General features: G+C 37.8%; 1 protein-coding gene across 4 annotated transcripts in view; it reads right to left on the bottom strand.

Annotated features, from left to right (window-relative positions):
* The window catches only part of GPATCH2L (G-patch domain containing 2 like), a 55,758-nt gene that overhangs the window by 19,778 nt on the left and 13,614 nt on the right, over positions 1–22,366 (bottom strand). For 3 of the 4 annotated variants that reach the window (XM_077910092.1, XM_077910088.1, XM_077910089.1), the window contains 6 exons: positions 18,833–18,897; positions 13,114–13,290; positions 11,478–11,557; positions 8,535–8,593; positions 5,536–5,590; positions 3,216–3,301 (listed from right to left, as the gene is read on the bottom strand). In XM_077910092.1, coding sequence (XP_077766218.1) covers positions 3,216–3,301; positions 5,536–5,590; positions 8,535–8,593; positions 11,478–11,557; positions 13,114–13,290; positions 18,833–18,897 — 522 coding nt within the window. Of the gene's footprint in view, positions 1–3,215; positions 3,302–5,535; positions 5,591–5,646; positions 5,687–8,534; positions 8,594–11,477; positions 11,558–13,113; positions 13,291–18,832; positions 18,898–22,366 lie in introns of all 4 variants that reach the window. The other variant, XM_077910090.1, reaches the window with a different exon arrangement.

Here is a 22,366-nt window from a genome sequence, read left to right as displayed (position 1 = left end):
TGCAGTTGAGTGTTTGGGTGAGGGGAACAGGCAATGTCCAGGCAAGAAGCAGCCTCAGCTCAGTAACCCGACAAGAAGAAACCTTCACAGTTCAGGCATGATTATCAAACTCTTTGTGCTCTTAAAGGAGAGTAATTATAGGCATGTGAAAAAAGGGAAGCACTCCCTGAGGAACTCTTCCTCACATGCTTCCCAAGAGGCACCAGGGCCATTAAAAATTCCATGATGAAGAGGAAAAACAGCCTGGGAACAGCCAGGAGGCAATACAGCAAATTAATACACCAGCCCTCCTCGGGGAAAGCTGTGATAAAACAGGAAACACTTCTCTCTTCGCAAAATAAAATTATACCACTAATGATAACATAGTCACCACACACACACACACACACACACACACACACACACACCCCGTTCTAATGATAGGTGTGAAATTCCCAAGGCTGCCCAGACGCTTTGAAAGAAATCTTTTCCTACTACAAATAAAATGGAACAAGAAAAAGATAAAATTTCCATTCGAAACAGTTTTTAATACAGTCATTCACCTGCCTCTTCCCTGCCACCACAGCTCTTTAACATTCCTTGCTAGATGCCAGGCTTTGTTAAATGGTGTCCACTCTGTGCAAAGCCAACCATCCAGCTCTGAAGTCCATCTAATCCTTCAGCCACACCAGAGCTAGATGGCTCCTTCTCAACTGACTTCTTGCTGGGCAGGGCCTGCCCAACCCCCTGCCTTCAAAGGAGTGAGAGGATGCCCTGGGGGCTCAGGGTCTCATCACCCAGGGTTTCTAAAAATTGCTTAGCAGTCACTTCTGCTGACCATTTCCCACAGAGCCATAGCTGCCAAACCATTGACTGTGCTCCCTCATGAGTAAAACATTTCCACAAAACCCTTTATGTATGTAATAAACATTAATATGTATATATGCTACTAGATTTCTCTATGTACAATTTAAAACAAAACAAGAAACCACATTTTTAAAGGATCAGATAAGATATGTAAGTTTAAAAAATGTCTTCCCCTACCCCAAAGAATGCAACCCTCTGTGTATCCATTGCCCTGGGAATGACATCTAGAAGGACAAGGATGAGCTAGAATTGTCTACATTCCCTCACCTTGTTTGCAGCAATGGTCTAAAGCAATAAGCAATATTTCCCTAGAGCTGACTGTACCAGAAACAGAGCCTAGACTTCCTTATATTTCCAAGTCTGGCCACAGCACTGTCAGCAGGAGAACGAAGACAATGATGTGGATAATAAGATACATAAAGAAACAAAAAGCTGACACCCACTCCAGCCAGGATGAGGCTTTAAAAGCAAAAGGAAACCTGATAAAAGTGTGGATACTGATCTCGGCACAGCATGGCACAACTCTAGGTAACAGAGGTAAATGGAGGAGGGCAAAGAATCTACTTTCTGCATCTGACAGGATATGATGCTATTCATATAATCTTCCCAAAGAGTATACATAGCCATTATTTCATGTGGTATTAAGACAAAAAGCTGGAGGACTGCTTTTCTATGCAATGAAATCTTGGGTCTTTCAAAACAAGTTGAGGATCACCTCCTCTAAGAAAACCTCCCTGAGCCTCTGACTTAGAAGCCTGTCTTTTGTGCTTCGTATCATTCTGGTGTACATTTTTACAAACTTGTCACTCCACGCTGTAACTGCTGATTTCCATGCCTGACTTTCTCAAAAGAAACTCCTACGGGTAGTAGCTAAACAAACAGCCTGGCACATGGTATGGAGTCAGTAAGTGCGGATTGAGTGAATAATGAACAAACAGCATGCTACTAACGACAAGGCCTTACAGAAGTAGTTTATGATCATCTCACAAAATTTTCCATGTTCTTAGTAACAACATTTGTGAGGGTCTCTCTTTCAAAAGACTTTCTTCTTTGATATATTACTTCTTCCATAGAAGGGCTGACAGTTGGCAGTAGTAGTAGTATGAATTTATTATAGTGGAAGTTCTCATTGGATCTGTGAAAAGATAATTTCTTGTGCCTGCACACCAATCTATGAACATATCCATGTAAGAATGAATTAAGAAGAAAAAAAGAAAAATCCATATCAGAATCTTGGAAAAAAATTCTCTGTGCTACTAGAAATAATAAAAGTTCTATGGTTCAGCCTATTAGCTCCTCTTTTGTGCGCAATAACCCTGCTAGGAGATGCTACCATTAAAACCACGTTTACTTCCCATGTCATCTAACTCCAGATAATTTATATTGAAGGACACAGGATTCATTCTGCTACACTGGCAAAGGATTCATTCTGACAAATATATACCGAATGTCTAGTAAGTGCCAGACACTGTGTTAAGTGCTAGGGATATTATCAGGAAACAAGATAAAACAAAGTCCTATACTTCGAAGCTTATACACTAGTGAGAGAGACAGGAGAAAAAAGTTGGAGGGGGATGCCCAATGAGCAAATTCATTGTAGACTGTGATAAAGCTTTAGTGGAAAGAAATCGATGAGGAGAGAGCAGTGGAGGTGGAGGTGGCTCCTTTAGATAAGATGGTCTGAGAGGTCCTCCCTGAGTTGAGATGAGACGTAGCCAACCATGAGAAGAGGCTTAATACAGGAGTCCAGACAAAGGGAATAAGTGTGAAGATTCAGAAGCAGGAAAGGGTTGCTATTTTTGATGAACAAAATGGAGCTGAGCTCCCTGGCACAGCTGGACCTCTCCCCTAGTGAGGAGAAAGAAGTATAAGAAAGGAGGCTGGACATGCAGGCAGAAGGTAAATTACACAGAGTTTTGCAGGTCATGGCAAGAACCATTTAGCAGAAGAATAGAAAATATAAGTCAGAAGACTTAGGGGTGCTTGGGTGGCTCAGGTGGTTAGGTGTCTGACTCTTGATTTCAGCTCAGGTCTTAATCTCAGGGTTGTAAATTCAAGCTCCGCATTGGGTTTCACACCCAGCAAGGAGCTACTTAAAAAACAAAACAAAAAAGAATCTATGCTCTAATACAAGTTAGAAGACTTAGGTCATAGTTGAGACTTAAACCACATACTAGCCATGTGATCATAGGAAAGTTACTTCAACATTCTGCCTCAGTTTCTGTATCTGTAAAACATCTACTGGCCTCTAAAAGTTGTTATAAAGATCAAATTGGATACTATACAGAAATACACTTTATAATTTGAAAAGTGTTATAAAAAAGGAAATGGTATTATCTGAAAGAAAACCATCCCTAGAAGACAATTACCTGGCAGAGCAGTGTGCTGGTGAACATCTTCGGTGAGAAGCATCAGTGAGAACGTCCAAGGAATAAAGGGGAGACAGAGGATTAAACTGCAGGAATAAATGAGATTATTTTAGGAAAGCTTATATGAAAAAAAAAACAAAACAAAACACAAAACACCCGATCCTAAAGAGTGACCTGCTGTTCGATTACTTTTTGCCTCTTTGACCATTCACAACCCTTTTACCATACAGCAGACATCATTCACTAAAGTTGCAACCATGAATATAGTATACTGATCCCACACACCTCAAAAAAAAGGCTATTCCTTGGGAAGTAACAATTTTTCAAAAACTTTTAGTACATGACAATTACTTAAATGGCAGGAGATAGTACTTTTTAGGGATGCCTGGGTGGCTCAGCAGTTGGGCACATCTGCTTTCGGCTCAGGGCATGATCCTGGAGTACCAGGATCGAGTCCCACATCAGGCTCCCTGCATGGAGCCTGCTTCTCCCTCTGCCTATGTCTGCCTCTCTCTGTGTCTCTCACGAATAAATAAAATCTTAAAAAAAAAAATGATAGTACTTTCTATTTGACATAACAAGAACTTAGGCTATTGATTATTAGCCCTTGTTCCTAAGAAAACTAGTATGAAATTATCTTTTAATTTCCTTATCCTGATCAATGTTTCCAGTAAATAACTGGTTAACACATGCCAGCAGCAGTGTTAGTAGACACAGAACTAGATTAAGAATTAAAATACCTAATATTTAGGGATGTGTGGGTGGCTCAGCAGTTAAGTGTCTGCCTTCAGCTCAGGTCATGATTCTGGGTCCCAGGATTGAGTCCCACCTCAGACTCCCTGAGAGAAGCCTCCTTCTCCCTCTGCCTATGTCTCTGCCTCTGTGTCTCTCATGAATAAATAAATCTTTAAAAAATAAAATACTTAACATATAATTCCAGTCTATCCCTGAGTTGCCATACATTAAAAACTACATAATTTCTTTGAGCTTTACTATCCTCATCTGTATAATGGAAGCACTGCTTATCTGACCTATTTTACAGGACTACTGTGGGGGCTAAGTTAAATACTGTTTTCAGTTTATAATTCCAACTTCTCTTCTGTAAGACTTATCTTAAAAAGTGGTTGTGAGGATCAAACCTGGATACAATATATAAAAATACCTTACCTTCTGTTTTCTAGCTTTCTTTGGACTTCTCCCAGAATAAATAATTCTCTCCCCAAATATCAGAACAAAATATATCTTAAGACCAGAAGAACTCTGAATGATAATTTCAAAAGAATTTACAAAGAAGTATGACTTTTGGCAGATCTTTTAAATCTTATTTGTAAATAACAGATCTGGACTAGGTGATCATCACAGATCTTCTTCTGCCTTTACATCCTCTGATGCAAACACAATTGGTACCCTGGCTTCATGTTTCCCAAGCTGCAGTCTCTCACATACCACCTTCATGACTTTTTCTTTATCTGCTCACCACCTGCACTGTATTTACATATTATTTTTCTTCATACCAATTACTTTTACTCAGCCTTGTCCTCACTGTATTTCCATGGAACAAGATTGATATAATGATTATATTTTTTAAAACAAATTATAACTTAATGTAATAATCGTATGTCCAACACCATCTACAATTATCTCTTAAATACACACCAGTTAGGTGTATCACTGCTCTAATTCATTTTGAAATAGTAACTTCAGGAGGAAAGTTCCAAGTCTAAACTGTACACCAATTTAATACGTCCTAAGTAGTCAAAACACCAAACAAAAACTCTGAGCAACAGGAAGCCTGAGATTTTTACCTACCAGTCTTCATTTATTTTATACCTAATCGACATAAGGCAACCTCTATTCCCACAAAAATCAAAAGCTTCAAACATTAAAGGAATATATTGATAGCTGCTGTCAGTAATTTTTAAATTACGACCCCTACAAAGGCCCAGATTTGCCAGGGGCCCTCTGCTAGGGAGTCCCGAGGGAAGGGACTAAGAGACTAATAAGTCCACTCCCAACAGCCCACCCTTTTTCTGCTCCCTGGGTGCTGGCTTCACCACTGTACTTCTCAGCGCAGGATCCTGGTGCTGAACTGAACCACAAGCAAACAAGGTTTATTCTGATTTCTTACTGCAAAGTTCAAAACTAAAATAAAAAAAACGGATCCCTATGAGATATACATGACAAGTAATAAATCGAAAAACACAGTGGAAGCTAAAAAGGGGACTCAGCTACAGTTCTTATCAGTGAATATCAGATAATCTTAGACAACAGTCCTCTAAAAAAAAAAAAATCAGAATAACAGAGGGAACAGGAGCCTTACCTCATGTGCACAAGCAGAAATGTGAGGAAAATCAGAAGCCAATGCTTTATTCTTTCTAAAGAAAAGGAAATCAAATGATAAAATAAAGATGACAAAGAAAAGCGATCTTACCTGATTTCGTTCTCTTTTCCCAGCTGACGGTAACCAGAAACTAAAGACAGGGAGAGAACAGGAAAGAAAACAATAAAAGCAGCGGTTGGCAATTATAGAGGAGGAGAAGAAAACAAATGCTGGGGTAACCAAGTGAAGACCAAGAAAGAACTGGGGAAAAGGAAGAACTGGAGGAGAAATGAAGAGGGATGGTAAGTGCGCACAAACTTTTTTGTGTAAAAAATAATTCTTCAAAGGAAAAAGCTTTGTAATGAAATATAAAACACTGGACTCTAAAAACAGACCAAGATTACAGTGTAACACCAACATACTCTCAGCTGAATAGTGACAACAGATTCCCAAATTCAATGAGAACACAAAGCGTATTCACATCTTGCCTATTTTGTAAATGACAAATTTGACCAGGCTAATGAGTATAGGATCATGAAGCATACAGGAGACATCCAACAGCCAATCATGTTAGGGGACAAAGCTGTCACAATAAAGTGAAGAATAATTTTCCTATCACTGCACACAGGCTTTCCAGTTGCATGTACCACAGTAGTGAAGACAAAAACATATTTCTCTAGATAGAGGTCTAAAAATGGGAAAAGCCTATAGGAGAATATAGAGGCAATCACCCGTTTTGAACAAAAAAAATTTAAGAGACAGAAAAATGAGCTTAAAACAGAATATTCTGTAAAGAAAGAAGTAAAATTATCAGTTTGCAGATGACATGATACCATACATAGAAAACCCTAAGGACTCCATCAAAACAGTGTTAGAACTGATAAACGAAATCAGGAAAGCTGCAGGATAAAAATCAACGTACAGAAACCTGTATTTCTCAACACTAATAATTAACTAGCAGAGAAATGAGAAAACAGTCCCATTTACAATGACCTCAGAAAGAATAAAATACCCAGGAATAAATTTAACTGAGGAGGTGAAGGAACTGGACACTAAAAACTACAAGATAGGGATGAAAGAAACTGAAGACACAGATATATGGAAAGATATTCCATGCTCATAGCCTGGAAGAACTAACATTGTTAAATTGTCCATACAAGAATTAACATTGTTAAACTGTCCAAAGCAACCTACAGATTCAAATCCCAATAGCATACCTCACAGAACTAGAACAAATAATTCTAAAAATTTGTATGAACTACAAAAGACCCCAATACCCACAGCAATCTTAAGAAAGAAGAACAAAGCTGAGGTATCATGCTCCCTGGTTTCCAATTATACTTCAAAGGTATAGTAACCAAAATACTATGGTATGGACATAAAAACAGACACATAGATTAATGGAACAGAATAGACAGCCTAGAAATAAATCCATGCATATATAGTCTATTAATTTACAACACAGGAAGCAAGAATATACTACAGGGAAAAGACAGTCTCTTCAGTAAACAATTTTGGGAAAACTGGACAGCCACATACAAAAGAAGAAAACTAGATCACTATCTTTCACCACACACAAAAATTAATTCAAAATAAATGATTAAGGACTTCAATATAGAATTTGAAAGTATAACATCCCTAGAAGAACACATAGGTAGTAAGCTCCTTGACATGGGTCTCTTTTGATTTTTTTTTATCTGACTCCAAAGGCAAGGGAAACAAAAATAAATAAATAAATGGGACATCAGACTAAAAAGCTTCTATGAGCAAAGGAAATCCTCAATAAAACAAAATGGAAACCTCCTGAATGGGAGAAGATATTGCATATCATATCAGATAAAGGATTAACATCCCAAATATATAAAGAATTCATATAACTCAACAACAACCCCCCCCAAAAAAAATTAAAAGATGGGCGGGCAGAGGTTGTAAAGAACATCTCCCCAAAGACATACAGGCCTACAGGCACTATAGGCACTACTGAAAGATGCTCAATATCAATGAGATATCACTTCATGCTTATTAGAATGGCTATTTCCAACAAAACAATAACAAGTGTTGGTGAGGATGGGAAGAAAAGGGAATCTTTGTATATCGTTGGTGGGAATGTAAATTGGTGCAGCCACTCTGGAAAACAGTATGGAGATTCCTCAAAAAATTAAAAATAGATCTACCATGTGATCCAGCTATTCCATGTCTGAATATTTATCCAAAGAATATGGAGACACTGACTGGAAAAGATATATATACCTCTATGTTCACTTAAGCATTATTTACAATGGCCAAGATATGGAAACAACAAAGTGTCCACCAGTGGATAAAAAACATGTAGTGTATACATAAATATACATACACACAATGGAATACTATTCAGTCATTAAAAAAAGGAAGGAAATCTTGCCATTTGTGACAACATGGATGAACCCTGAGGGTTTAGGTTAAATGAATAAATCAGAGAAGACAGATACTGTATGATATCATTTATATGTGGGATCTAAAAACAAATGAAAGAATAAAACAAAACAAAACACATAGGAAATGGATTGGTAGTTATCAGAGTGGAAGGGGGTTGAGGGGTGGTTGAAAGGGCTCCATTTCAAGCTGATGGATGGTACTTAGATTTATGGTGATGATCACTTTGAGGTGGATAAAAATACTGAAAATTACAATGCTGTACACCTGAAACTTATGTAATGTTATATGCCAAATTCACCTCAATATAAATATATAAGTAGTGACATCCTAATTGGAGGCTACTTTTAAAATGCAATCACCTGTACATATAAACAGCAAAGAAATAAAAACTAGTCTAGAAAGGAAAAAAAAAATCTCTCTCATGAGTTTAGGGTGTTAGCCATGTTAACTGTTGTGAAGTACAAATCTGTAAGATTTTCTCAATCAGCTCTAAAGTCAGATTTCTACGTTCGTTCATAAAACTTCCCTCTGCTTCCTACTCTAAGGAATGGGCTAGGATAATGCATAAATATATAAGCACTTACTCCTTCTGCCGAGGGTCACTAATGATGTGGCCTATCCTCTCAGTACTTATGCTGGTCTCCTGCAATGGCAAGAAGACAAGCATGTCATCTAACCACAGAAACAAACAAAGTATGATCTGTCATCAAGTTCACACTTTCCCAAAACTGTGCCAGCAACCTCAAAGGCACATGTCAAATGTCAATCTTAAAACCCAACAGCAAGTTTATTTCTTTTTATGGGAATCTATTTTAAAAGGTTATTCTAGACTTTTCTCCAGTGTTCCAAAAAAAGTCATTACAAACCTTGTTTACTATATTATATAGCATTTTAATACAGTGAGTTATTAAAGTATATAGTAGAAAAAACAACTTTTAAAAATCCAACAACAGCTGATTTTTAACAGGCTGCACACCAAACTCCCTCAGATCATATGATTACAGCCCCAAAAACCATCATGATGGGAAATTTACCCAGTCCTCACTGGTAACACCTAAAATCTGCTAACTAAATGTACACATATTAAAGGAATTTTGTAACTTAAAAAAAACTGTTACCCTATCTTGTCTGTTAAGCATCATCTCTTAGAGTAAAACAGATGTTTGTACAAATTGGTCCTTAAATTTAGGGTTCTTAAGACTATAATATGAAATCTTACCCGTAACACCACAAGCAAATCAGAAACTAATCACCTCCAAAAAAATTAAAAACTGGCACAAGGCACTCACCCTTCATTTAACTTGAGTACATTTACAATGAATGCCTATGACTGTACCTGGGGAAGTGCGCTGATAGTACATGAATAAGAGTTATACACATATGAGTTAAGTGATAAGATGAGAGAGGATAAGTCATGGGCGTGAATGTCAAGCCTGTTACATTTGTTACTGGGCAAACATTATGATCGGTATTCATTTATGTGTGCGGATTAGCCTAAAATATTAGGGTTACACATTTTAGCAGAACTGACTCTAGAAAAATTGATGCGAGGTCAGATTCTGGGCGGGAGTGGAGCTAAATGAAAGGCTTCACATACTGTATTCTTCACATTCTTCATCCCTTACACACATACCTCCTGGTCACAGACATAGCCATAGTAGTGGGGCCAAGGGAAAGGATGGGTGAAAAATGAGCTATTTGTTACTGCAGAAAATTATTAACTTAAAGTGCCGTAATGTTTAAATTTACAGTTTATTACTGTGTAAATTACAAGCAGTACTTTGCGTAATTAGCAGCTCGCTGGCAGAGAGCTGTGAATGAAACTCATTATTTATGATTACAATTTAGAAAAAGAGCAGAGAGGTGGGGGAGGGGGAAGTAGGGGGGCAGAACATTGACCTCTGCTAGAAATGACAAATATCCCTTTAAGGTGATGAAGATGAATTAAACAAGTAAATATTATCCTATTCATTTGAAATTCTTAGAGGCACATCCAATAGGCCCTAGAGTTTCCTTTCAGGCAAGCTAAAGGAAGCCTTCAAGATGAACTGATTTACTTCTCTGGAAATGGAAGGCTCTTATAGGAGCTGAAACAAAGTAAGGTAGATAGTAGGTAAAACATTATCTTTCAAGCCTAACTAATACACAGAAAAAATAAAACCATCTCTCTGCTTCCTACTCCCAACCTCCTGCCTCCCTCCACCTCATGTACTCCTACCCTATTAGCTGTCCTATTAACTAAGAATAAGCTCCCAGAACAGCAAAAGGAGCATTTTCTTGTCTGAGAAATCAATGAGCCAAAAGAAGAAGATATCGTTCTTCCAATAATCAAATGTTTTTCTAATTAAGAGATTTGAAATTGAATTTAAAGATTAAAAATATCTCCGTTCACCTGGAAATAAACAGTTCTCTATTTCAACTACAGAACAGTAGCTCCCTGAGGGTAGCCAGGCTGTGGCTGTGATCACTTGTACCTAGCCTGGCACAGAGCCTGACACTTGGTAGGCATTCTAAATATTTATGCAGTGAACGAATTAATGTTCTGAGATGCCTCTCACTCCCTTGCCTTTTGCTCACCACCATTTTCTCTAACTAGGTATGAGCCCCAGGCTCAACTTACCTTCAATCTCAAAGCTAGAGTAAAAGTTAATTAAAATAATTTTTAGGAGTACCTGGGTGGGTCAGTCAGTTAAATGTCTGCCTTCAGCTCAGGTCATGATCCCAGGGTACTAAGACTGAGCCCTGCGTGGGGCTCCCTGATCAGTGGGGAGCCTGCTTATCCCTCTCCTTCTACCCCTCCCCCCACTCATGCTCTCTCTCACTCTCTCTCAAATAAATAATAATCTTTTTCTAAAAATAATTTTTAAAATTTAAATTAGAAAAGATAAAAGTACAACTGAGTTCAATTCTCTCTTCTGCTACTTCCATTTACATAGCTTCTTTGAACCCAAGTTTTCCTCATCTGCTAAGTGGAAACATCAACTCTTCTACAAGGTTGTTGGAAGGATTAAATGAACTGGGTGTCCAGCAGAGCCGCTGGGCAAAGGCAGAACTGCGTAAGTGGTAGAAATTCCTCCCTCATGGCCAAGGAGAAGCTGTGAAATCTGAGGTTTTCTTTCCAGTTTTGTTTTTTTTTTTAACGAATTCTAGAATCAAAGTTAGGACAGAAGAAGCATTCATGAATTCAGGAGGAGTTATAAAGAAGCCAAGAGTATTTTAACTTCTACAATAATGTTATAAGATTAATCAAAAGAGTAGAAGAGACAAGATCAGGCCTGTAGATTTATAGACAAACTGTCATAACAGTGTTTGCTTTGTCAAAACTTCTGTATGAGTTAAGCTTCATCTTTTATGTGTGTACCATTTATATCCTATATAAGGTTCATTCTTATGAACTTGAAAAATATTTCAGTTGGCTTCATTTACTCCAGGGGAGTTCTGCAGCACCTTTGATTATCAAGGTACACAAATCCCAAAGGGAAAATACTGTCTTCCCAGTGAGCCCAGTAGACAGTGAGAGCAGTTACCTTCCCAGCAAGCCTTCTTCGGCCCTTTCTGAGGCATCGAGCTGCAGCTCCAGGCAGACGATTCAAGCGGGCATGGTACCCTAAAAAAAAAGAAAGTCCTCAGAAACAGAATGCAGAAGACTCCTTAGTGATGATATGCCTCTAGTATACCAAAGGCCTTCCTCCCCAGGATCTTACTAGACTGACCCTTAAGCTAGTATCACTAGTCTATTTGCCAAGGATTTATTATTATCATGCCTTGCAGTATGATCATAGGTGTGTCTTTACCTCTGACCTAGGCATCCTCACCTACAAAGGTGGGATAATCACTTGCTCAGTCCTATCTTACATAGCTGATCTGAAGACTCGATGAAGTAGCACAGGAAAGGTACTCTATAAACTGAAAACACCACACAAATATAAGGCACCATCAACAATTTCTAATTACAAATTAAATGCTAGTTATTATCTCAAAAACATGTAAGTCATAAAATAATAGTAAAAATACCCTGTAGAGTATAAGCCCATTTTTTCTAGTTGCTGTATGTGTTCTACACATTAAAAAAACACAAATGGAAGAATCCACACCAAAGTGTTATCAATGACACTGTCTCTGGGTATGGAATCATAGGCATATACTTGTGTGCATTTTAAGAGGTCCATAAAGAACTTTCAGAAATGGTCACTGAAACGTTTCATGAAAGTTATTACAGTAGCAAACATGTGCCTGCCAGGCAATTATCTTTACCAAGAGCCAACTGTTTTGAAAAGGATTCTCAATCATCCAAATTCATTGTAACAAAATGCAACAGGAAAAAAAAAAAAAAAAAAAATGCTACAGGAGTTAACAGCTCTCGGCATAATTCTGATCACCAAGAGATGCCCAATAAATACTTGATAACTGACTAACCGATTGATTACTGATTACTGGGCACCCTAGAATCATAAATTTATAGAGCTAAAAGAAACCTCTGCAACAGTTTGCTCAAAGCCGCTATTATTTAAACTGATGACCCCGATGGCCCAAGAAAATAAAGTGACTGTCACAGTCCCAGAGCTAAGAAGATAGTACTGGAGAATATTATCACCACAGTTCCTTCCCCTTGTCCTAGGCGCTTTCCACTCTACCTTGCTACATCCTAAGTAAAGGAAGAGCAAAGGGAAAGGAAGTATTTGTGTTTAAGTCCATAATAATAGAATAAAACAAAAGTTATTTAAGGAAATTATTTTAAAATCATCCAATTAAAAAAAAATGTCATTATACCTTGTATGTGAATGTTCTTACTGAAATCTGTTCTCTTCCAAGATCCAATACTTCAGGTTCCCACTGAGCACTCCATAGCCCATCGGTTTCACAGCAGGTAAGCAGCAGTGACACGCTGCTAGGCTTCCTAAATCTGGCACAAATGGCAATAGCAAGCTGAAGGAATGCCCTGCTAATAGATATCCCAAGAGTCTCCATGGGTTGATTTAGGTACGAATGGAGAACCTCAAGCTTTGAGACTCACCCCTGAATCTTCTAGAAAAATCCCTGGACTAGCTCCAAAATTCAGATAATTAATGCATGCTTAGAGGCATGAGTATGCTTGCCATGGGATGATTCTCCCCAAAGAGAACCATTAAAAGTGTGGAGCATTTTGGTCTTCTCAGAACTTACCTCTTTGAGCTGGTCGAGAAGGTAAAAGGAATGTGGAATCAGAAAGTTTATCCAGTCCAGAATCCATTCTTTCTACTTCAGAGCAATGATCAGGAGCCCACTTGGGCAGAAGATTAGGAACAGTGAATCCTGGGACACACTCTCCCTCATAGAACCAATCACTCTGCTCATCATCCCCTAAAATAAAGAGATCATATCAAAAGCTGGATAAATCTCATTGGCTACGATACTGCCACTACACAAAGCTCGTAAGTTGGAATTTTAACATGCTCCATGGAAAGCCAAATGGGAGGATGGATTCTCAGGGCTATAGATTTGATTATACTTTTCAAATAAAGTCAAAACAAAAAAAAATTGTTTTGATCCTTCTTTTTGATTCATATTATGATGAAGACTAGAGTATCAACTCATTTCACATACTGTTTTACACTGGACCTCTTTTGAGAGTAAAAAACTAATAAAGTTACCATTTACTAAATCCTTAGCACCTATGAGGGCCCATGCTAAAAATCTGTAAGTATGCTATCTCTTCTAAACCCTACACTAATTCCAACTTATAAATGAGGCAACTAAAGCCCAGAGAAGGCAAATCAAGTCAGTAAATGATGAAACCAAGATCTGAACCCAAAGCCTGACTAACTCCAAAGCCTTAACACAAAAATAAACTGCCTCTTATGTACCATTCTATGGTATAAATGGACTTGGGAGTTCAAAGCCCACAAATGTTTCTCAACTCAAAACTAGTATTCCTGAGGGATGTAATATTTGCATTTCTCATAATAGGAGAATAAAAACTGTATACCCATACCTCAATTCTTCCTTGGTACCCCATTAATGGGACAAAAAATTACCTTGACACTAGCAATCCAAGCAACCAGGTAAAAACTAGAGACAAGCAATATAACTCCCCACGGTTTGTCATGAAGTTAACACCAGTTCCCCAAGGCGAGACTCTTCACCACCAACAAAGTCACGACTAGACCCATATAGCCACTCTTAGTTCAAACCTCTTTCTACTGGTGAGGATGAAACATCTCAGTTTGCAACAGAACTCGTTCCCGCCCACAAAAAGTAGTAAGACAGATAAGTTTAGGTCTGCCACTCCATAGTCCTTTCAAAATAGCAAGAATGAAGGAAATTATCCCAAGAATATCTAAAGAGTTCACAATGCATTCATTCTCTAAGGTTTGCTGGATCCCTGGAAAACTGCTCAAGCCAAGTTAAACATATGAAGCATCAGATTCATGAGTTACTAACATGGATGGGCCAGATAATAACTTTACACTCACCTTGGAAATCTCTAAAAAGGAAAATGAAATGCCCACAAAAAAATTACTCAGTGTTCCCTTACAAAACCACACCACCAACAGCTGTTTCTCTAGAACACTGGTTCTCAAACTTCAATGTGCATCAAAAGGAGCAGAAAAGGTTGTCAGAACACAGATTGCGGGCCCCTCCCCCCTCAAAGTTTCCAATTCTGGTCCAGGAAGGATCAAAAATTTGCATTTCTAACAAGTTCCCTAGTGATGCTAAGCTTACTCCAGGACTACATTTTGAGAACCACTATCCTGACAGCCTCTCATCAAATCAGGTACACAAATGATAGGCTAAAGAATTAAGAATGATTAGTTTCTTTAGATGAACTAAAGATAGGCTTTAGAATTAACGATTAGCTTCTCTGCATGTCACTATACTAATTCCTTTCTTATTCATAAGCATTCCTTAGGCCATTTATTAAATAGTTAGCTAGAGCATATTTCCTGAAGATAACTGGTATCCCATAATGGGGTTTGTTTGGGGTTTTTTTTGTGGGGGGAAGAGGGGGTTCTTAAGCATGCACTCAAGCTTTTTGAGAACACAAAAAAGGACTCACTGAACTGGAGGAAACCTTGTGAAATCATCTAGACCAACAGTCTCCAACTCTGGGTTCATTAAGATGCATGATGCAGCAGCTCCCCCAAAAACTATTGCCAGAGAATAAGGAAGAGCCTGCTGGGTTAGGCTCCAGACTTCTCTCCTCCTGCTTTAACCAAAATAGATTTAGCTGCTTTATAATCTGAGATTCTACATCTAATTCTGTTTGAGGGAGAAAAAGGAGAATTTCCCCCTTATCTGGGTTTCCCAGTAACTATTTATTAAGATATTACTATATATATATATATGCCAGGCATATACATATATGCCAGGCAACATGTTACCCACTGTAGTTGCAAAAAATAAAAAAATAAAATAAATTACTGCTTTGGAGGGTTTTAATGGAAAAGACACATACCTATAAACAATAATGTCATATGGTAAGTGATAAGAAAACACTAAGTACAGGGAAAGAAAAAGTAAGGGTTCGAGAAGATGATACCTGCACTGAGTGTTATCAGTTGGAATCCTCAGGAAATGCAAACATATTTAATGGATAATCGAGACTTTAATGAAGTGACTGTTTACAAAAGTGTAGACAGTATTAAGAGGTACCAATAAGGGATGATGAAGCAACCTGGAGCTGCATGGAATCTTTACCCTTCCTAAACCTGAAGCAGCAAGGAGAAAGAATGGTTATCAGAAACCAGAGAAAGGTGATCCCTGGGTGGCTCAGCGGTTTAGCACCTGCCTTTGGCCCAGGGCGTGATCTTGGAGTCCCAGGATTAAATCCCACATCAGGCTCCCTAATGGAGCCTGCTTCTCCCTCTGCCTGTGTCTTTGCCTCTGTGTCTCTTATGAATAAATAAATAAAATCTTGAAAGAAAGAAAGAAAGAAAGAAGAAAGAAAGAAAGAAAGAAAGAAAGAAAGAAAGAAAGAAAGAAAGAAAAAGAGAAAGAAAGAAAGAAAGAAAGAAAGAAAGAAAGAAAGAAAGAAAGAAAGAAAATCAGAGAAAATTTAGGTAATATAGAAGGCTGCCAAATAAAAAGGGAGCCAGGGAAAGCTACAATCCAATGTGGTAGACTGCATTACTGTTTCCAATGCTTCACTACCTCCTTATGATAATACATCCATGCCTTCTGCCTTTTACCATAGAGTTCCAGAGCTTTCTCCTTGAGATAGAGTATACTTTTTCAACCAACTGATACCGGCTTGTCATATAACTTGCTTTAGGTAGTAAAACATGAGCAGGCCTAATTCAAGCATAAGCTTTAAATATGTATGGATGTTCTGGTTTGGTTATTTAGCATTCATGTTTCCCAGCATGACAAGTCCAGCCACATATAGTCATTGCTCCTCTGATGGAGGTCCCAGGATAAGATACGCTGAGTAGATACAAACCTAACTTAAAGCCTGGAGACCAGCTGAGCCCAGGTAGATCAGCTAAACCATAGCCAACCCCCAGCCCCATAGCAAGAAATAAATGTGGTAAACCACTGAAATTCTGGGGCTGTTAACAGTATTATCATGATAAAAACTTGACTAATACACTATCTCATTCACCTTTCTCTATTCCTCTGCTAATGCCTCCTATTGATCAAACCCAAAAAACCCCACTGATGTAGTCCATAAATAAGCACTAGAGGAGCAAAAGGAAAATTGTGTCTGACCAACCATTCAAGAAAAGGTAAGGATGGAATTTCTGGCAAAGACACCGGCAGAAACAGAAACATGGAAGCAAGGAATAACATAGCTTTGTGCTGAGAACTCCAAGTATCTAAATATCATCAAATGTGTGAAGTTGACACAGAGAGAAAAGCTGAGGCTATAGAATATTCTAAAATCTTCCATCATAAACCAAGGATTCCTTCAGTAGAAAGGTTTCCCAAAGGCCAAACTTGATCTGTCGTAACAGGTCCACACTTTCTTAACCTTGGATAATTAAACATCATCTTTAAAACACATTATGAGGGGCACCCCTGGGTGGCTGGCTCAGTGGGTTAAGCATCTGCCTTCAGCTCAGGTCCTGGGATGGAGCCTCGAGTCAGGCTCCCAGAAGAGCAGAGAGCTTGCTTCTCCCTATCCTCCCTGTTCATGCTCTTTCTTGCTATGTCTCTCTCTCAAATAAATAAATAAAATCTTTAAAAAGAAGAGAGAGAGAGAGACTTTATAATACTTCATAGAACAGTATATAAGCAAAGAAAAAGGAACATTTGTAATTCTAAATAGAATGCACTAGTTCATTTACAGAAAGACAATCAGACTTCCCTGGTAGGAGACAAAAGAATCAAGACCCTAGCTGCAACATACGTGGGAGTATACACACACAGCCTCTAGTGACACCTAGCTCCCTCAGAATCAGAAAGGGACAGAAGCGCTCCTGGGTGGCTCAGTGGTTAAACATCTGCCCTTGGCTCAGGTTGTGAACTTGGGGTCCTGGGATCAAATTGCACATCCAGGCTTCTCACAGGAAGCCTGCTTCTCCTTCTGCCTATGTCTCTTCTATCTCTATCTCTATCTTCTATCTCTGTGTCTCTCATGAATAAATAAACAAAATCTTAAAAAATTAGAAAAAAGAAAGGGACAAAAATGTACTCACAACAATCTCCATCATAGTAGGAAGTTCAGCAACTCCATCCACACCCACAACTCTGAGGCATGGGTGAGATACCCTCCCCCATGATCTCTCTCCAAAATCAGAACTTGGATCCTGAGTCTCACAGTTCCAGGATTCCTCCAGTTACTAGGAAGCCTATCTGGATCAATCTGGACATTTAGCCATTGTGCATTGTCCTTCAATCACTTAACCCTTAAAGAAAAATTAATAGGTCACAGAGGTAAAAGGGACTTTAAGACATTTACAAATCCCTTATTTAGATCAATAGAACTAAAGTCCAAAGAAGCTATATGAAACTACTATTGGTACAAAATTAGTGTGGTCCTAGCAAGTCCACAGGATAAAACAAAGTTTCAGATTACTATTTAGGTTGTAAAAATAAAGAACTGGTAATTAAGATATCCCAGCCTTATTCACAGTGTTCTATACTAAACTTTAGGAGTTTTAGGGCGGGGGGTGGGGGTGACTGGGTGGCAGGCACTGAGGTGGGCACTTGACAGGATGAGCATTGGGTGTTATTCTGTATGTTGACAAATTGAACACCAATAAAAAATAAATTCATTAAAAATAAATAAATAAATAAACTTTAGAAGTTTTAAAACTAGAAAGATGTTTTCTATAATATATTAAGCTAGAACAATTAAGCTCATTTATAAATAAGGTTATAAAAATAATTTCTTATGTAAAATGAAGAATCTTTTAATATACAATAAAAGGGTATAATATAGAAGATACTTTTTGGTGCTAATAAAATTGGCAACTTCCCAAAGTCCCATCCTTGACACTACATTCCCCTAATCAATGATTCTTTTTTTTTTTTTTTTAATTTTTATTTATTTATGATAGTCACACAGAGAGAGAGAGAAGCAGAGACATAGGCAGAGGGAGAAGCAGGCTCCATGCCCCGGGAGCCCGACGTGAGATTCGATCCCGGGTCTCCAGGATCGCGTCCTGGGCCAAAGGCAGGCACCAAACCGCTGCGCCACCCAGGGATCCCATCAATGATTCTTAAAGTCTGAACTACCTGCATAAAAATCATTGCAGATACTTGTGAAAATTTCAGATTCCACTCTAGACCTATTTGATTTCTAGGAGCTCAGGAATTTTAACAGGTGACTTTTATATGCTCTGAAGTTTGAGAACCATTGCCATAGACAACCACCATCTTCTCAGTAGGTCATTCCTCTAATCATTAGAATCTTCCCAGAAATACTGAACCAACCTCCCAAAGCTGGGATCAAGATTACCTTGCCTTCCTTCGTCGTTGGTAAAGAGTCCTGTGTCACTGCTGCTACACACACTGCTGGTTTCACTGGAAAAAGAGTCAAACACAAGAGAACATATCAGTCCTATGAAAAACAAAGCGGTGCCCTTTCTTCTGGTTTTCAAATTGAACATCCCAAGTTTCCCTAATTTCACTCCAGTTCATTAGCCAATGAGAAATGTAAATTTCACACTCAAGCCATAGAGGAAAGCTTATTAAAGCTTTTACTTATATTTCAAAGTACTTTATAAATATCTAAAGTCACAGAAGTAATCTCAACCTGGCTAGGTATATCAAACAACACAAATTTAAAAATTTACCAACCCATTTTATTTTAAAATACTGTCAACTATCAGTTTCAAATGAAACTATACAACTTTAAGACATCTAACATGTATCAAGTTTTCTCCCCATTTACACAGTGGCTAACAAAAATCCATGAACAGGAAAGAAAGTCAATATGACCAAAATTATGTTTTCTAAACTTAATGTCTCCCTGATATGAAGTGGGTACAACACAACTCATTTTCAAAACAGAAGGTTAAAACTAAAAATATAAAAACAAATGCCATGTGAAACCCATTGAAATAAAAACTTTGCCCTATAGAATTCTGCTCAGTTGGCTTCATTTCCCAACCTATTGCTAACAATTGATTCTGCCTCTTTGGATGCTGTATTTCTTTTGCCTAATCGTCATTAAATTTGATTGATCTGGTTCAAGAAAAATTTCTCTATTTTTTACATATATTATATGAGCTATTTCCTTGATTGGGAGTGTTTCCTTCCAAGCTAGTCAATTTTTTTCACCTACTCTACAAGATGGAAAAAAACCAAAGCAAGGAAGAAACATTATCATACTGTATAAGGAATAGGCCTGGCAAAATCCCAGTCTACATTTCTGGAACAAAATTATGAAAATATTTTGTATTTTGCAACATTTCCACGTATCTTGTCAACACTAAATCCTTAAAATGCTGATTAAATTAAGTACCAATGCTTTCCTCACTTATCTCTGAATAGATCCAAGATATTTGCTATAGCAAGAGCCAATAAAACATACTCGATTTCTTTAAAGATTCTTTCATTTTATTTTCTTCTGTACTTGTAAGTGGGAACTTTCTCACATGTCATTCCAAGAAATGCCCTACAAAACTATACCACTAGATTTTGATGGATTTAGAATCCTCAAAGAGCTGTAGTTAAATCCAGAAGACATCCCCACTGAGTTCTGCACTCTTCCTACCTCTGACTGAGTTCTGCACTCTTCCTACCTCTGAGTTCAAGGAACTGCACCTCTTGAATATAATGGTGTTATTTTTGTGCTTTTGGAAAATTCCTAAGAATATCAGTGGTCTAACTCCCTTGAATTCTACTACACATTTTCTCATATTACTACTTTATTATCCTCCTCTGGCCTTAAAGATAAAGCATATTTGACATTTTTTAACTCCTCTTGAGAGTAAGGAGAGCTTAAAAAGTACATTAGGCCATCGAACAAATATTCTATCCCACCATCATGTTATTTACTTTAGCAGTACCACTAACTGAGATTTAGTGATCAGCAAACAACAGCCTGCCTGGGATCCCTGGGTGGCGCAGCGGTTTAGCGCCTGTCTTTGGCCCAGGGCGCGATCCTGGAGACCCGGGATCAAATCCCACATCGGGCTCCCGGTGCATGGAGCCTGCTTCTCCCTCTGCCTGTGTCTCTGCCTCTCTCTCTCTCTATCATAAATAAAAAAAAAAACAAAACAACAGCCTGCCATCTATTTTTGCATGACCTGTGAGCTAAGAGTGTTTTTTTACAGTTTAAATGACTCGGGGTAAAAAAAAAAAAAGAAAAAGGAAAAGGAAAAGGAAAAGGAAAAGGAAAAGAAAAAGAAAAAATATTAAAGAGTATTTTCTGACATGTGGGAATGATATGAAATTCAAATTTCAGTGTCCATAAATAAAATTTTATTGGAACATAGCCACAGTTATTCATTTACATATCATCGATGGCTGCTTTCATACTACAACAGCAAAGTTGAGTAGCTGCAACACAGAACATATCACATATAAATCTCTAAAATATTTACTATCTGGCTCTTTACAGAAGTTTGCTGATCCCTGCTCTACATGTATTACAAGTTCTACTCCGTTGAGTATTTAACAATTAAAAAAACTGTTTGCTTTATTACCAAATCTATCAATTCTTTTCCCCATTCATTTCCAGCCACTTATAACTACTACAAGATACAGTGCTTCCTTGATCCTTTTCACGTGGGTTCCATTCTCTCCTCGTATTCTAAGCAAAGGGGACAAGCTCAAAGAAATCCAGATCAAGAAAGATGTTGGTAACCTGAAGCCTTCCTGTCAACTGTACATTTTCTATTTTTCTCAACAGTATTTAAGACTCATTGTTTTTGAAAATGCTTGGATTAAGCTTTGTCTAAGCTTTCCATATATAGTTAATTTGAGGAATGGCAATGATGTCACAGAAATATCACCAGTATTTTAAGGCTATGAGCAAGGGAGATAGGTATTTTCTTCATAAAGAAAATAATCTGTCTTACAAGATGCTAATTACATAACAGTATCACCAGTCTACTGGTATTTGAAAATGACTATTTCATCAGATAGACATTTGCTAATTCTATTTATTCCCTCAGAAGGACTTGCATTATGGAAACCTAATCGTATGTAAGAAATTGTTAGCATAATTTGATGAAGACAAAAGTGGGAACTTCACGGCTGGAAGTCTGCACATAAACACTATGATACATCATGCAAAAATGTAGTGCTAGCTAGAAAAATAGAAGCAAATATTTCCAAGTTATAGGCCAAAGTTGGCCAGTCTTGCAGATTTCATTCACTTCTGGCTCAGAGATCATGACTTCTCTGGAAAAAAAAAATCAGATTAGTGGAATTTTAATAATGATTTAGTCAACTATAAAATGTTAAGTTAGCTAAACAACAGAATGTTTACTATTTTATTAAAACTAAGCTCCTATCTTTCAATAAACACAAGTTTCTTTTACACTTTTATATATAGTTCACAAGGTCAAAAAGTTAAAAGATGTCAGGATCCTACATGTTCTTCCTATTCCAAAATCTTCAAATTTGTTTATAAGTTTTTTGCTATGACCACAAGTAGTGCCTTTAGTGTCCACTCTACTTGTGGTCTTCCAAAGCTTAGTCAGGAAGACAGAAACTCAGCCTTTGTTAATCTTCAGAAAAAGTAACTAGACAAAACCCACAAAGATAGCAGGTATGAAATCTTGTCTTTTCCCAAAATGGCAGCAACTCATACAGGCATCAATGCCTCCTGTCTTTGCCTTGGGAGCTGTTCTGTACTCCCTATTCTCACGTGATTCTAACTATAAATAGTTTGCATACAAAAAATCTTCCTAGAATCTCTAAAATTTCTAAAAATGTATTAACCCTACAAATAATTTATACAACATTCAAAAAATTCTAAATTGGGGCAGTAAGTTTCTCACAGAAAAAGGAGGAAGAATCCCCACCCCTATTTCTCCTA

Source organism: Canis aureus, chromosome 9 (assembly GCF_053574225.1).
Source record: "Canis aureus isolate CA01 chromosome 9, VMU_Caureus_v.1.0, whole genome shotgun sequence".
NCBI lineage: Eukaryota > Metazoa > Chordata > Mammalia > Carnivora > Canidae > Canis > Canis aureus.
This window is presented reverse-complemented; position numbering and strand designations above follow the sequence as displayed.